General features: G+C 35.8%; 1 protein-coding gene across 2 annotated transcripts in view; it reads left to right on the top strand.

Moving 5' to 3' along the window:
* The window catches only part of CAB39L (calcium binding protein 39 like), a 154,382-nt gene that overhangs the window by 102,200 nt on the left and 37,553 nt on the right, over positions 1-14,629 (top strand). For both annotated transcript variants that reach the window (XM_003764571.3, XM_031961947.1), the window contains 2 exons: positions 750-868; positions 10,808-10,976. In XM_003764571.3, coding sequence (XP_003764619.2) covers positions 750-868; positions 10,808-10,976 — 288 coding nt within the window. The remainder of the gene's footprint in view (positions 1-749; positions 869-10,807; positions 10,977-14,629) is intronic.

Here is a 14,629-nt window from a genome sequence, read left to right as displayed (position 1 = left end):
GTGGCTGAAAGGGCCTTGTGGAGTGTTTAGAATCTGGTCAGACACCAAAGATACCAAGGTTATCTGTTGTATTCCCACCATCACCTGTTGTATTGATTTTTGTCTTGCCAGTGAGAGTGAGTAACTCCACCTCACTTAAATCCAAATCACACAAAAGTCATAACATTATCTCATGATATCATTTTCATCTTAGAAAATAAAAGACAAACAAAAACAACAACACTACTCACACTTTCTCTCCTCACTTGTGAAAAAAATAAAGGTCAATAATTATGGCTTTTTTCTTGATTATGTAGAAAAGAAAAAAATTAGTAATAAATTTATTTGAAGCTATTTTTCTCAAGTTTCTCAAGTTCTCAAGCATTTCTCAATGCTCTTCTATTTTCTCTTGGCTATATTGCCATGAATGCAAGGTCACCAGAGAAGGACCACTTCAATAGCTCTGTTTTCTAGATTATCTCTTTCACTATATTAAAAACTTATGTTTATGGAACAAGGATAATCAGCATGAACTCTTGACTAATTTTATGTATAATAGTTTTTGTTTCTTTTTTTAATAATATAATAAAATCATGGTTATTCAGTGTCTATCTTTGTCTTAAGCCATTAGGAACTTAGCAACCACCAACAAGCATGAACATTTCAGTATACAAAGAATGAGGATTAAATATGAATTATTGATTTCATATTAAGTACAATTTGCTTTTTAAAATTACATGCTAAATTTGCTGTGTTTGTTTCTTTAACAGGGGAAAAAAGATGTAACCCAGATATTTAACAACATATTGAGAAGACAAATAGGTACTCGAAGTCCTACAGTGGAATACATTAGTGCACATCCTCATATCTTATTTATGCTTCTTAAAGGGTAGGTTTTTTGTTTTTTGTGTGATCTTTATATAACATGGTTTCCATTAAAATGTTTCGGTTGTAGAATAATTAGTTGTCTTATTAGTGGTATACTGAATTTGCCTCATCTCAAATATTAATAAAAAAATTTGCAAATCAGGACAAATGCCATTATCATAAATATTTATATAGTGGCTACTTATCTATACAAGAATTTAGATACTAAGTATGTATTCCAGTAGTCCTAAAACATCATAGTATCTGCAGCATGTTACAGAAATAAATGGGACACACTGGGCCTGTGGATAATCAGTTATCTGGTCTTCTCAGGTCACTTAACTGTAGTTTCAGGTTCTCTTTTTATACTCATATGCTTTTGTAGTTCATTGGGTCCTTTAGTTAATCTTAAATTTCAAAAAGTCCAAACTGATAAGAATTACAGAACTCTAGGATGACAGATATTTCTGCTACACCCTCTATATCTAGTAAAACAAGCCTTGGCACCAGACAATATCTTTAAATTCAACAAATATTGATTAAATACTTATTTTGGGCTGGACCCTGGGGATACAAAGATTAAAAAATGACCTTCATAGAACTTAGATTCTCTTGTGGGAATGCAACATGTATACAGGTAGTTATAAGAGAAGGTAAATGTGAGAGACCAATAAAAAAGAGATCAAAACAAAGTATAAGGGTAAGGTTAAGGCATAATAGCTAATATATAGTATTCCAAGGTCTGGTTTATGGAAGAAAACAAAACTGATCTTGCATTTAGAAGGCAGAACCAGGAACTGTGGGTAGAAATTATAAAAGGACAGTTTAGGGTTAGATCTAAGGAGAAAAATTATTATCAGTTAATTTTATCCAAAGTATAATGGGTTGTATATTGCTTCTTTTTTAAAATCTAGGGTAGGTTAATTGCTTCCTGACTGAACTACTAAAAGGATTTCAGCATGAATTTTCTTTAGTTTTGAAATATCTGAATTCCTTTTATTATTTGTGTTCATTATAGCTCAATTTTTACTAACAATCATTCTCATTTGAATAGATGATTTGGAGTGTACAGTTAAATGTTATATATTTTATATATTTCAATTTTATAGAAAAAAATATGCATACTATTCCCATTGATTAGATTAGTCCTGTGAATCATGCTTAGACTTTTAACCTAATTTAAATTTATGAAAATTATGAAAATTAGCATCTCTTAAGGTGCAGGGGTAGTACAAAAGGAGGCCCATTTTTATCTAATAAAGATGAGTAAGAGCACAGCATGGTATAGGAGATGGAATTCAGAAATGGGAATTCTGTATTTTATTTTATTTTATTTTTATTAATTTTTTTTGGCTGAGGCAATTGAGGTTAAGTGACTTGCCCAGGGTCACAAAGCTGAAATTCTGTATTTAAATATAAATGCACCTTATTAGTGATCCTAGGAAAGAATATTAAATCTCTCTATTGAATATCATCTTGTATCCTCTAAAGTAAAAATAAAGGATTTCATTTTTGAGGCTGAAGTCATATTGAATGAACAGCATCCAAACCTTTTTAGAATGCTTGTCATTTTTGTTTTAATTTCCTAGGTTCATATGGTTTAGTAATCTGAAACTGGGTTTACGACTTCAACTCTATGAGAAAAACCTTTTCTAGAGGCCAACTTTCTTTTATGGATTAACTAAATGTTAAAGTTGTTAAAAATCTAATTGAAAATTCAAGGCACCTTAATGTGTTTTTAAATACTAAGAATGTTACAGATTCATTCTTTAAAATCAGAAGTAACTTAATATTACATTACTATCTCTTTAAACATTTTTTAATATTAATCCAAGCAAAATAATACCAAATTTAGCTTAAAGAAGATATGACACACTTCATCCTTACCTATCTTTTGGGCAGTCTGGTATCCTGTGATTATTTTTCTTGCATTTTTTTCCACATAATTTAATATATCAGTTTGTTAAATTATGTACCAGTTTTAAGAAAATCATTCTCGTTGGAGAATTTCAAAAGGACCTCACCTGATACCCTGGTTATTATTACACTCAAAATATATCAAAGGATATTGAAATTTATTTCTCCCCCCTCCAGAAATTCTTATTTTAAAAGCAAACATGCTTCCTGGTGAAAAACAGAAATAATTCAGAAGTAACTATGCTAAGGAGGCCTAGTGTTTATTGAATGGCATCATACAAAAATTTTCCAGTACTGCCTGACATAGTTTGCCTCCAGCAGTAATAACAAAGGTCATTTTTTTTCCCTCAGCATAATGTGAGCTCTGTTGTTAAGTGGGCAGATTTCCTTCTAGTCATTTCCTGTATTACTGTGGTTGTTGTAGTGCTAGCTTGAATGATTGTTCTTACCTTTTAACTCATTGTATATAGAAAATATTCCCAGGTTCTTAAGCTTAATAAGTAATACAGCATTATTCATTGATTATTTACACATCAATATGTGTGTGCAACAGATCCCTCTATGATGGTTTACTATAATACAAAGTGAGGCATAACATAAATTTTATAAATTATGCATGTATTCTTGATACCTAGGCAAGAAAGAAAAATTAGTAAATAATTACTCCTACTTATATTTCACTTTAGCCATTTTGTTATTCTCTATGACCTGAACAAAGTATTTCCATATGAAAATGATGGCTGAATTTAATTTCCTGGTAAGACTTGTGATTATACAAACCCATTTGATAGGCTTTGAGGTTTGCTTTATATTAGTCCTGTGGGAGGAAATATTACCAGTAAACTGCCCAGCCAATCAATCAGCTTAACCCTGAGCTCAAGCTATCTATCAGCCTCATCCCCTGTCTGTAGCAGAGATTACAGGTGTCTACTATTACATTTGGTTCCTCCATTAAAATGTATGATCCTTAAAAATAGGGCTTTTTTTTCATTCACTATATTTGTATCTCCAGTACTCTGCTAAGGTTGTGGTATAAAGTAGGCACTTAATAAATACTTATTAATTTATCAGTATATAGCAGTTCACTCCCCAGATATTTTGCATTCTAAAGATCATAATGGTTTCTGTAAATTTCGATATATGCCACATTATAGTTTGAAAATATAACATCCCATATTACCATAGATCTTTAGTCTTCAGCTATTTAGGTTTGTATATATATGACAGGATTTGAGTGTGAATTTGAGCTGAAAAGTGTTAGCAATAACAGAGGGGAAAAAATACTTTGTAAAAGAGAAAACTCATTTGACACAAGTAAGGAAAAGATCAAGTCATAGGTTGCTGATTTATCACTCCATCTATAACTATGGGTTTGAGAGTCAGCCACCCAAATGACAGGTGTGACTTTGCAAAGAATGTCCATTGCTGGTTAATTATTACATCGATCTGTGAGTAACAAAACTAGCATCTAATTTTAAATTCCCTAGTAAAGTGGCAACAGTCAGGAAAGAAAAAAGTTTACTAGGGTTTTATCATTGTAATTGAAAATATCATTTACATTTAAAATGTTACAATTTACCAAGTACCGTTCTCACAACACCACTCTAAGATAAATAATACAAGTACTGTTATTCCTTATTCCCATTTTAACAGATTAAAGGATGATAGGCTTACAGACTTGGAGCTGGAAGGAACTCCAAAGACCATCAAGTCCAACCCCTTAATTTTATGGTTGAAGAATCTGAAGCAGGAAGAGGGTCACAGATCTTATGAATGACTGTGGTAGAGAGAGGGAGCTAACATTCAGGGATGTTAAGGAATTGCCTGTGGTCATTCACCTTGAAAGTATTAAAACTTGCATATAAACCCCGGTTTCCTGATCAAATCACTTTTGCCTTTGTATCCTCAGCATCTAGCTCATGTTTAATAGGTATTTGTTGAATTGAGTTGATCTTTTGGACATGCCCAAAGGTGAACATATTTCTCTTCATAGCCTTCCCATCCCAGCAACTCTAAACTATTGTAGATTATCTGGATCCCATTTCATACTCCCTGCTGACTAATTCCTCACCACATTTCCCCCAAACCTCCCTCTTCAAAGTTTCAATCAGACACCACTCAGCACTTCCACTGGGCCCTGTAGAATGCCTGTTCCATAGGCAACAAACTTTCCTTCCTTTCCCATTCCTTCTATCTTCTAGCTCTTTTTGAATCATCCCTGGTTACCCTTCTCAGCACTAGCTGTCCTTCACTCATTCTTCTCTGCTCACTTGTCAATGTGGGGGTATGGGACTCTTTGCTTCTCATTGCCATTTTCAAGTCCTCTCCCTTCCTCCATCATTCAGTTGCTCTCTTTCTTTGAGATCTATGATAGTCATATCTACTATCCAATCAAACTCCTGGTAGCTGTAGTCTGCAGACCTTAGGTCACTCCTTCCTCAATGAGTTTGATATCTGGCTTATAATTTTTCTCTATAATTTCCAATTCCTGCTCCCTTCTATTACAGGATTTGAGCATGTATATTCGTTCCCCCTCAAGCACCCTAACCACTCAGTTTTTCAACTTAATCACCTCCCGTGAGCTACTCCTCTACCCCCCCCTAACCATACCCAGAGATGGTTATACCCTCGATCTTGCCACCACCAATATATGGACCATCTCCATGTTCAAGAATTCCCTTATCTGACCATGTTTTGTTTGGGCAAATAGGTCGATTCTCTTCTGAGGTTTTCACCTCTCCTTCTGCCTTTACCTATGTAACCCTACTCTTTATCAGAACTATGAGCTTCGTTCTCCTGATCTCTTAATATTTGCTCCCAGGTCATCCCTCCTACACTAGCTACTCTCTTCTTCCATCTTGACTCCTTAAAGAACCAACTGAATTCTACATTGTCCTCTCTTGAATCCCTAGCCCCCTTATCATATTGCCAGCTATACCCCAGCGAAGCATCAGTATAGGATAACTCCCACCATTTGTCACCTTCACTCTTGCACATATGCTGCTGAATAAAAGTGAAAAAACAATCAAACAATCATTCTTTCTGGATCCACTGTAAATTTATGTTAGATAATCTCAGCTGGGACCTCACTGCTGCTAGGCAACCCTACTATACTTCCCTTATTAACTTATTATCCCACTCTCTAAAGCAGTTCTTCCAAACTTTCCATCACTCCTCAGACTTTCCATGCCAGTGAGACCACTGACTTGAGAGCTCCCTCTCCCTTCCTCATCATACATCACTCAAATGCCTTCTGTCAAAATTATTGTATTTATTTTTATAAAATGACTGGTATAGATTACATTAAAAAATAAATTCCAAAGGGTTTAGGATCTGTGGTACTAGTTCGTTGGGGAAGTAGATCATTTCCCTTCTGAGGTTGTCAAAATGGAGTACAACATTACTTTTCTTTTAAAACATTGGTGATGCAACTGTCAGAAACAATAGTAGCCCAGACTAGCAGAGCCTAATACCATTTTTTTCATATTGTCATGATTCCCAAGAATAGACCAGTAATAAATACATCACATATTTCTTTTCTCACAGATGGTTTTTATAAACCAAATCAAGAAAGGAATAGATAATGTACTCAAAATTTGGGATGGAAAATTTTTTCCCTGTTCTCATTTTAGAAATTGAGTTACAAAAACAAGCAGCAAGAAAAGAAGCTTCTGGTTTCATTAGAGCTTTCTTTTTATGATCTGCTCTGTGTGTGTGTGTGTGTGTGTGTGTGTGTATGTATTCTGTTCTTCTTTGGTAGTTAAATTTTTACAATGAATTTTTTTAAAAGGAAGAAATTGAATTGTCAAAATGGCATCAGATAGTTTAGACAGAGTGTTTTGGTACCTGTTAAAACTTGTGCTACTATTAATAGCTTCTAATCTTAATAATAGTTGAGTCTATGTTGCTTACCTATTTAAAATGACTAGTTGAACAGGGTCTCAAATAAAAAAAAAGGAATTTTATATTAAAGAGAGAAAAGGTCTTTAAAAAACAAAAGTTTATATAACTTAAAATTCTGGAACCCTACTGAGGGTTTTATTGAAGTGGCTGAGTTAGGATGTCACGTATGAGACAGGCAGACATTGACTTTTTCCATAGTCAACACAGGAAAAGGGCAGGGGAGCCTACACACCTTCTCTTGACACCTAACACTTGGGGGAATCAGGTGAAGGTAGTATCACCTTGTCTTTTCAAGCCCAGTGACTCCGTTTCTGACCTCCTGATTTCAGAGTCATCTTCTTTCTTTTCTTTTCTTTTTTTTTCCCCCCTGAGACATTTGGGTTAAGTGACTTGCTCAGGGTCACACAGCTAGGAAGTATTAAGTGTCTGAGGTCACATTTAAACTCAGGTCCTCCTGACTTCAGGGCTGATGCTCTATCACACTGAGCCACCTAGCTGCCTCTCAGAGCCATCTTGTGACAGTACTTTCAGGTTACTCCTGTAATGCCGTGCCTGGAAGATCCTTCCATCTCGGATCCTGATGAAGGTCTCACCGCTCTTGTCAGCAAAGGTCTGTCCCATTTGAGCCTGCAGCCACCCAAATCACCAACATGTCCTGTGGTGTTGGGGGGAAAGTTACTGAAGTTTGTCTTTCCTTAGACTTTGTGCTGCTTTGCTAATTTTTCCTCTTGAAAAGGCTTTTGGGGGTCACAAATATTATTTTTGTATGATTATAAATATTCTGTTTTAATGTTTGATTGGTGAAAGGGGAGGAATAGTGAATTCAGAATCAGAAAAGGTGAGCTTATCACACTGTGTCATCAGGCAGATCCCTCTAGCTCTTCATCTGCTCCTTGCTTGTCTTTGCATACAGTGCGAGAGGTCTTTATTAAAGGTCTCTTCTATTTTTATGATTTCTAAGTGACTTAGCCACTAGAGGCAGCTGGATGGCACACACAGACACACAGAACCCTGAACCTAAAATCAAGAAGACCTGAGTTCAAATTCTGCATCAGACATCAATTAGTTGTGTGATATTGGGCCAGTCACTAACTTCTTTCTGTCTCAATTTTCTTGACTGTAAAATAGACATAATAATGGTACCAACCTCTCAAAGTTATTAAGAGGATCAGATGACAGAGTATCTATAAATGCTTAGCAAGGTACTTATTCTTTTATCCCTTTCCTTAGCCAAAATATGGATAATATCAAAATGAGGAAGTTAAAAATCAGTGATAGCAGAAAAAGACCATTTTATCTTAAAGGGGTTGAAATGGACCTCTCTGAGGTCTATCCACCCACTGTTTTTTTGAGAATGACTTCTTCCTTTCCTCAATCCTACTATTTGGTCCCTTAATCACTTCCAACTCCCACTTGTCATCTTGAACTGGTTTTCCCAGTATATCTAAACTCTAACTCCTATCCCTTCCTCCTCCCCTCATGTTAACTTCTCTATTACTGTCAAGGGTACTCTCATCTTCCTCACCCAGGCTCACAATCTAGTTGTCCTGCTTGACAATCAGTGGGTCTCCCCCTTTTCTCCCCAATCTTATCAGTTGCCAAGCCCTATTTATTTCTACTTCGCTAATATTTCTTACCTTCTCCAACTTCTCTTCTGGTTGGCTCTCCTCCTTCAAGTCTTTCCTTACCCCAGTCCAGTCTCTGCTCAGCTTTTAAACTGATCAAGTCTAACCGTGTCACCTTCCCCTCCACCCTCCATCAGTAAACCCCAGGAGCTCTTATTACCTCCAGGAGCAAATATTAAGTTCTTTTTTGGACATTAAAAACTCTTCATAGCCTGAGTTCTTTCTATCTTTCCAGATTCTCTGAAGAACTTTGATATCGATTGTGTGACATGGAAGATAGAGAACAGAACCACTCAGCATGATATGCCCTCATTAAAGAAAGACTGTGCTCAGTGAGCAAAGCAGAATTTCAGTTGCTCAAAAGAAATATGAGGTGTACAAATTTAGAGACCTCTCCATCCCAAATGTTCAAATAAACTAATTTTTTCTGAGCTAGAGTGGAGCTTCTGAGCTTGTACTGCCATGGTTGGACACACTGTACCTTGACTCCAATTGAGTGATATCACTTTGGTTCTCCTCAGCAATCACCTTAACTTAGACTCTGATCCAGTGACTGTCTGTTTGCTCTTCCTCACTCAAGATAATCCATCTACTGACTGAGACCCTCTCTCTCTCTCTCTCTCTCTCTCTCTCTCTCTCTCTCTCTCTCTCTCTCTCTGTCTGTCTCTCTGCATGTGTGTCTCTGTCTCTGTCTCTCCCTCTTCTCTGTCCCCCCTTTCTCTCTTCCTTCTTTCCTCCCCTCTCTCTTTTTCCTATCTCTCCCCCCTCTATCTTCCCACTTCTCCTCTTCTTCCTCTCTCCCCTCCCACCTCTCTCTCCCTCTCTCTTCTTCTCTCTCCCTCTCTCTTCCTCTCTCTCCCCTCTCATCGCCATCTCCCAATTTTCCTGTCTTCCATCAGGTCCCAGCAAAATTTTACCTTCTTCAATAAAGTCTTTCCCAATTTCCTTTAATACTAGCATCTTTCCTCTGAGATTATCTCCAATTTATCATGTGTGTGTATGTATTGTATATATACATATATGTATATATAATTATGCATGTGTGTATATTGTACATATTTGATGTTTGAAATTTGCTTCCCATATCATATATGAGTTTCTTGAGAGCAGGGGCTGTTGTCTTTCTTTTTATACCCAGAACTATAGCACAGTGCTTGGAATTTAGTAGATATTTATTTTATAAATGCCTGGTGACTTAGTTTCTTGCTAAATTCCCACTTCTTAGCACCTTGTTGAGCTCCACCCTCATGCCAATATTTTTCTTTCCTTTTTTTCTCTTTCTTTTTGGCGAGGCAATGAGAATTAAGTAACTTGCCCAGGGTCATACAGTTAATAAGCGCAAAGTGTCTGAGGCCAGATTCAAAGTCAGATTCTCCTAATTTCCAGTGCTCTATCCTTGCTGCCCCATGCCAATATTTTTCAAATAATTGTTATTGCAGTAGTTTAGTTGATAGAAATGTTCTTCATTTGTTTTCATGATGTTTTACATTTTAACGTTTACTAAACTTTTTTCTAATTCAGTTTCATCTGTCCATTATCTTCTCTAATTTTAGCCAGATTTATCTCTTCATTTCTCCTTTCACATTTGTCCTTGAAGTCCAGTCATTTTCTTTCATAGATGATAACTCACATAGATAATTGCATGGCTGCCTTCTTCATTTTCATTCATTAATGCATTTTTTTTGAGAAACAGATTAAAAAAGCCTTTTTCATATCTTTAGTATTCATCTATGGGAGAGTCTTCTTTGATAATATGCTAGTTGGGATGGGGTATTTTGAAATCTTCAGATAAATGAATGAAAAGGCACAAAATGTTTTCTCTGAGTGTTAAGCACTGTGCTAAATAGATAAGAATATAGAAGGCAAGACAATTCTGCCTTCAAGGAGCTTACATTTTAATGGGAAGAAAAACAACACATATGTCATGGCCAGGAAGGAGCATTGAGTGGAATCATAGGACGGTGATTCCTTTCCAGAAGTAACAGTGTGGATTTGATTATTGTCCACACAGTAAGAAGATAAAATGCTGTTTCAGGGACTGAGGGGGAGGTAATAGTGACAAACATGATAACATGGGAGAAATTTGGCTGGTGGGTCTGGAGCCTGCTAATTATGGTAAATTCTAGCTAATGAGAAATTCCAGAACAGGAGTCAAAGGTCCTGTTTTGAGTTACACAGTATGTCAAGAAAATAGTTAGAGATCCAGATTAGACATTGTCCTGAGGAAGTATGAACTGAATGAGAATAATGATCATAATATGATAGAGGTTCAAGTTTTGCAAAGTATGTAAAAAGTTGTACCTTTTAAAGGTAGAGTAGATATAATTTAATCCAACCTTTTCATTTATACAGGAGACTGGCAGTTCTATCCAAGAGCATATATAATTGGGTAATAGCAAATCTAGGCCTAAAACAGAGTTCTTCCTTTTAGTCTAATACATTTTCTCATATAATAAGCATTTTGATACTATATTGCATCTTAAAATAACTATATATTTATGATTTTGACACTTTAGGTATGAAGCACCACAGGTTGCCTTACGTTGTGGAATTATGCTGAGAGAATGTATCCGATATGAGCCACTTGCCAAAATTGTCCTGTTTTCCAGTCAATTCAGAGAATTTTTCAAGTATGTCGAACTCTCCACGTTTGACATTGCTTCAGATGCCTTTGCTACGTTTAAGGTAAATGATTTTGCATCCATTTGACATGGTTGCCTCTGTCAGTAATAACTAATATTAGGAACCCAAGTTTCAATCTCTCTAGAGATCTTCAAACATGAGAGGGAGGAGCAGGCAAAGGATCTATTCCTTATGCATGGATCGTGCCTTTTTATCCTCGCTGACCATTTCATAAATATATGTTATAGCATAGTATTTTCTAGACTTTCATCTATGGACCAGTGCTGAGCTGAGGCCCATTTGTACTGGTCTTCAAAACCCTCTCCCTTTATCTCATTTTGCTTCTCCTTCTTAGGATTCCCTCTTCTTAGTGGCTTCCAGTTCTGACCCAGTTTGTAGTCATCAAGCACTGTCTAAGGAGTTGAGTAGTAGTAATGACCATGATTTAACTACTTCAGAAAACAATCATTCAGTTGCTTTGTGCCCTAAACTATGGACCTGCATTTTTTTTAATTTTGTCAAAACATGGGAGTTTAGCAGTGGCCTGCTTATCATTGTTATATAGAGGTTATTTAAATAAGAATGATTAGAGAGGCTGCATGGCTCCAGAAATGGTGAAAGAGCTCATGAATGGTTTTTAAAAATGTGAGAGGAGAAAAAAGGGAGGCACAAAAGCAAAAGATTCCTAGGCAGAGAGCAGGGTAGTGGAGAAATGGTAGGTAGTATGAAAAATATGCACTAGGGAAAGGAAAAGGGCAGTGAATTGGAGGAAGTGAAAGCATTTCAATTATAGATGGAGTTAGGGTGAGAGCACAGAATAGAAGAGAAATGCAGGAATAACGAGAATACTAATCATGCATTATCTCATTTGATCCTCACAATGACTCTCTGTGAGGAGGCAATACAAGTGTTATTATACAAGTGAGGAAAACCAAGTTCAGAAAAGTTAAGTCACTTGAACAAGGTCACTTTCTAATAAGAGCAGCACTGGGAAATCAGGGGATCAGGCAGATTGGAGAGGGGGGAAAAGAGAAGAAAAGGACATTTGTTAGCATTAGGAGAGTTGGAGATTAGAGAAGAAACACTGATCTGGTGCAGAAGAGGTAAAGAAAAGGACAACAAAGTAGAAGAAAGAAGCAAACAAAAAGGACATGACAGTTGGAAAATAGGCAGGAGAATAGCAAGGAGGAAAGGTGAAAGGAATATTTACATAAACATAGAAGGGAAATATATATATATATATATATATATAATGTAGAGACAGAGACACAGAAGGAGAAGGAGAGGGAAAGGAATGCAGCATCCTAATTTCAAAAAGAACAAAAATAATTGGTTTGGCTACAGACCGGTATTAAAGAAATTAATATTATAGGGCCTCAGTTGCATAAAATTTTGGCTCTGAAGTTTATTATGATAAAGAAATTCATTTCTTTAATGCAAAAGTCTTGTTGGGAAAAGAGTTAAAGAAACAATTTCCTAAACAGAGATACTGTAGGGGTTTTCCCCCATCAGATGGTAAATTGCTGTCATGGAAATGTATATTTTTCTCTCTCAAAAAGCTAATTATAAGAAAGAATTCATAAATAATTAGGACCATAGAACTAGACACAGAAAAACAAATGGCTAATAAGATATATTTAATAAGCAAGAATTAACTTTCATGTAAGTTTTAAAAAATATTTCATGAGTTAAAATACTTTTTATTAGTATTTTTTGTGGTCCTGTTTTTAGCCCGATTGAATTTTTAATGCAGCTCAACTTTATTATTGAGTAACAAAAGCAACTTATTTGATTTGATTTGCGTTCCAGCCTTGGTATTTCTGGTTATCTTCTGTGGTACTAGCTTTGGTATTATAGGGTTTTAGAGTTCAAAGGGGTATCTTACAGATCATATAAGCTAACCTCATTTTGCAGGCAAGGAAATTTGATCTAGAGAGAATAAATACATTTCATACAGATTGTTAATGAATAAAAGCTGAATTAAAATTCAATCTTCTGGCTTGAAATCCAGAGCATGATACTAACTTGTTTCCACCATGTGAACTTAAAAGAGAATCCCAGTAGACTGCCATCATAAAAAAAGTTCTGTTGCTACATTTTATTAATGTGCATATGGATTTAATTTAATCTGATATATTATATATAGTATTCTAAAGTGCTGTAGCCAAAACAGTATTGATTTACTACATTTCTCTTGAAAATTATTTAGCTTATCCTCTACTAGAAGCTGAAAAAAAGTAAATTAGAGGTAGGTGTATCAAGAATCTGATGGTACAAAGAGGAGAAACTACATGGAACTTTTGAGTATCCCGCAGAATAGGAGTTACCACTACACAGTTACCAGGACAGAAATACCCATAAACATTTTAATTAAATTGATCATTAAAAATGTAGATTTTTCCTCTCTAAAATCAGCATTTGGAAAATGATAACTGTTTATCATTCTGTCAAAAAAAATAATAAACTACAAAGTCATGTATGTAAGTTTCTTATACACATGAAATATTTATATTTGAAAATTATGATATTATGAGTCTCTAGTCAGTCAATCAACATGAATTTACCAGGGACCTAGTATATAGCAGACACTGTGCTAAAGTTTGGGACTACAAAGCAGGATAAGAAAACACTGCCCCTCTCTTCATATGGATCTCATTCTAATTGTACAGATAACGTATAAATGACCATCTATATGCAAAAAAAAAAAAAAAAGTCACAAGTAATAAGAGGAATTTAAAAAGGCCTCCTGTAAAAAGTGAAATTTGAGCTGAGTGTTGAAGGAAGCCAAAAGGTAGAAGCGAGGAGGAACAGCATCCCAGAGATGGGGGACAGTGTGTGTGTGTGTGTGTGTGTGTGTGTGTGTGTGTGTGTGTGTGATGGCCCAGAACAGGGAGATATCTAATATTGTGTGGGAAAAACAGGAAGTAAGCTTGTATCTGGATCGGAGAGTGTAGAAGGAACGTGTAAGATGACTGGAAAGGTTGGAAGGGGCAAGATTGTGAATGACTTTACAAGATAAAAGACTTTATAATTGATCATTGTAGAAATAGGGAACCAATGGAGTTTACTGAGTATAGAGTTCTAAGAGTTGAACTTTGGGGAAATTATTTTGGTCACTGAGTGAAAGGTGTATTGGAATGGAAAGAGATCTATTGGGGGAGTCCAGGTGAGTTGTGATGAGGGCCTATTTTAGAGTGGCAATTATGTGAGTGGAAAGGAGGATATATGTATGAGAGATGTTGAAAAGATAGAAACAACAAGATTTGACAACAGATTGAGTATGTGAGTATGTGTAAGGAAGGATACCCAGATTGTGATTCTTGATAAATGGGCAGATGGTGGTGCCCTGGACAGTAATAGGGAAGTTGGGAATGATTAGGATTTGGGAATTCAGCAGGAAAATTGAGAAAAGGCCAAAAAATCTGACAATTAATAGATAATTGGTAACAGGAGAGGGCAGGTTTAGTTGAATGATGAGATTTGAAGACAGATTGCATAATACTTATGAATGAGAGAAGAAGTAGAGAGACACCTAGTGTATTTGGCTTTCTCAAGGAATTTAGCCAAGAAGAGGAGAGCAAGTTTTCTTATGAGAGATAGTGAGGATGGGCATGTTTATAGACAGCAGATAAGGAGCCAGTGATTAGGGACCAATTGAAGATTAAAGATTTTGTAGATGATGCAATCTGCTAAAGAAAAGAGGAGGGGATGGAATC

The sequence above is a fragment of the Sarcophilus harrisii genome, chromosome 3, assembly GCF_902635505.1.
Source record: "Sarcophilus harrisii chromosome 3, mSarHar1.11, whole genome shotgun sequence".
Lineage (NCBI taxonomy): Eukaryota > Metazoa > Chordata > Mammalia > Dasyuromorphia > Dasyuridae > Sarcophilus > Sarcophilus harrisii.
This window is presented reverse-complemented; position numbering and strand designations above follow the sequence as displayed.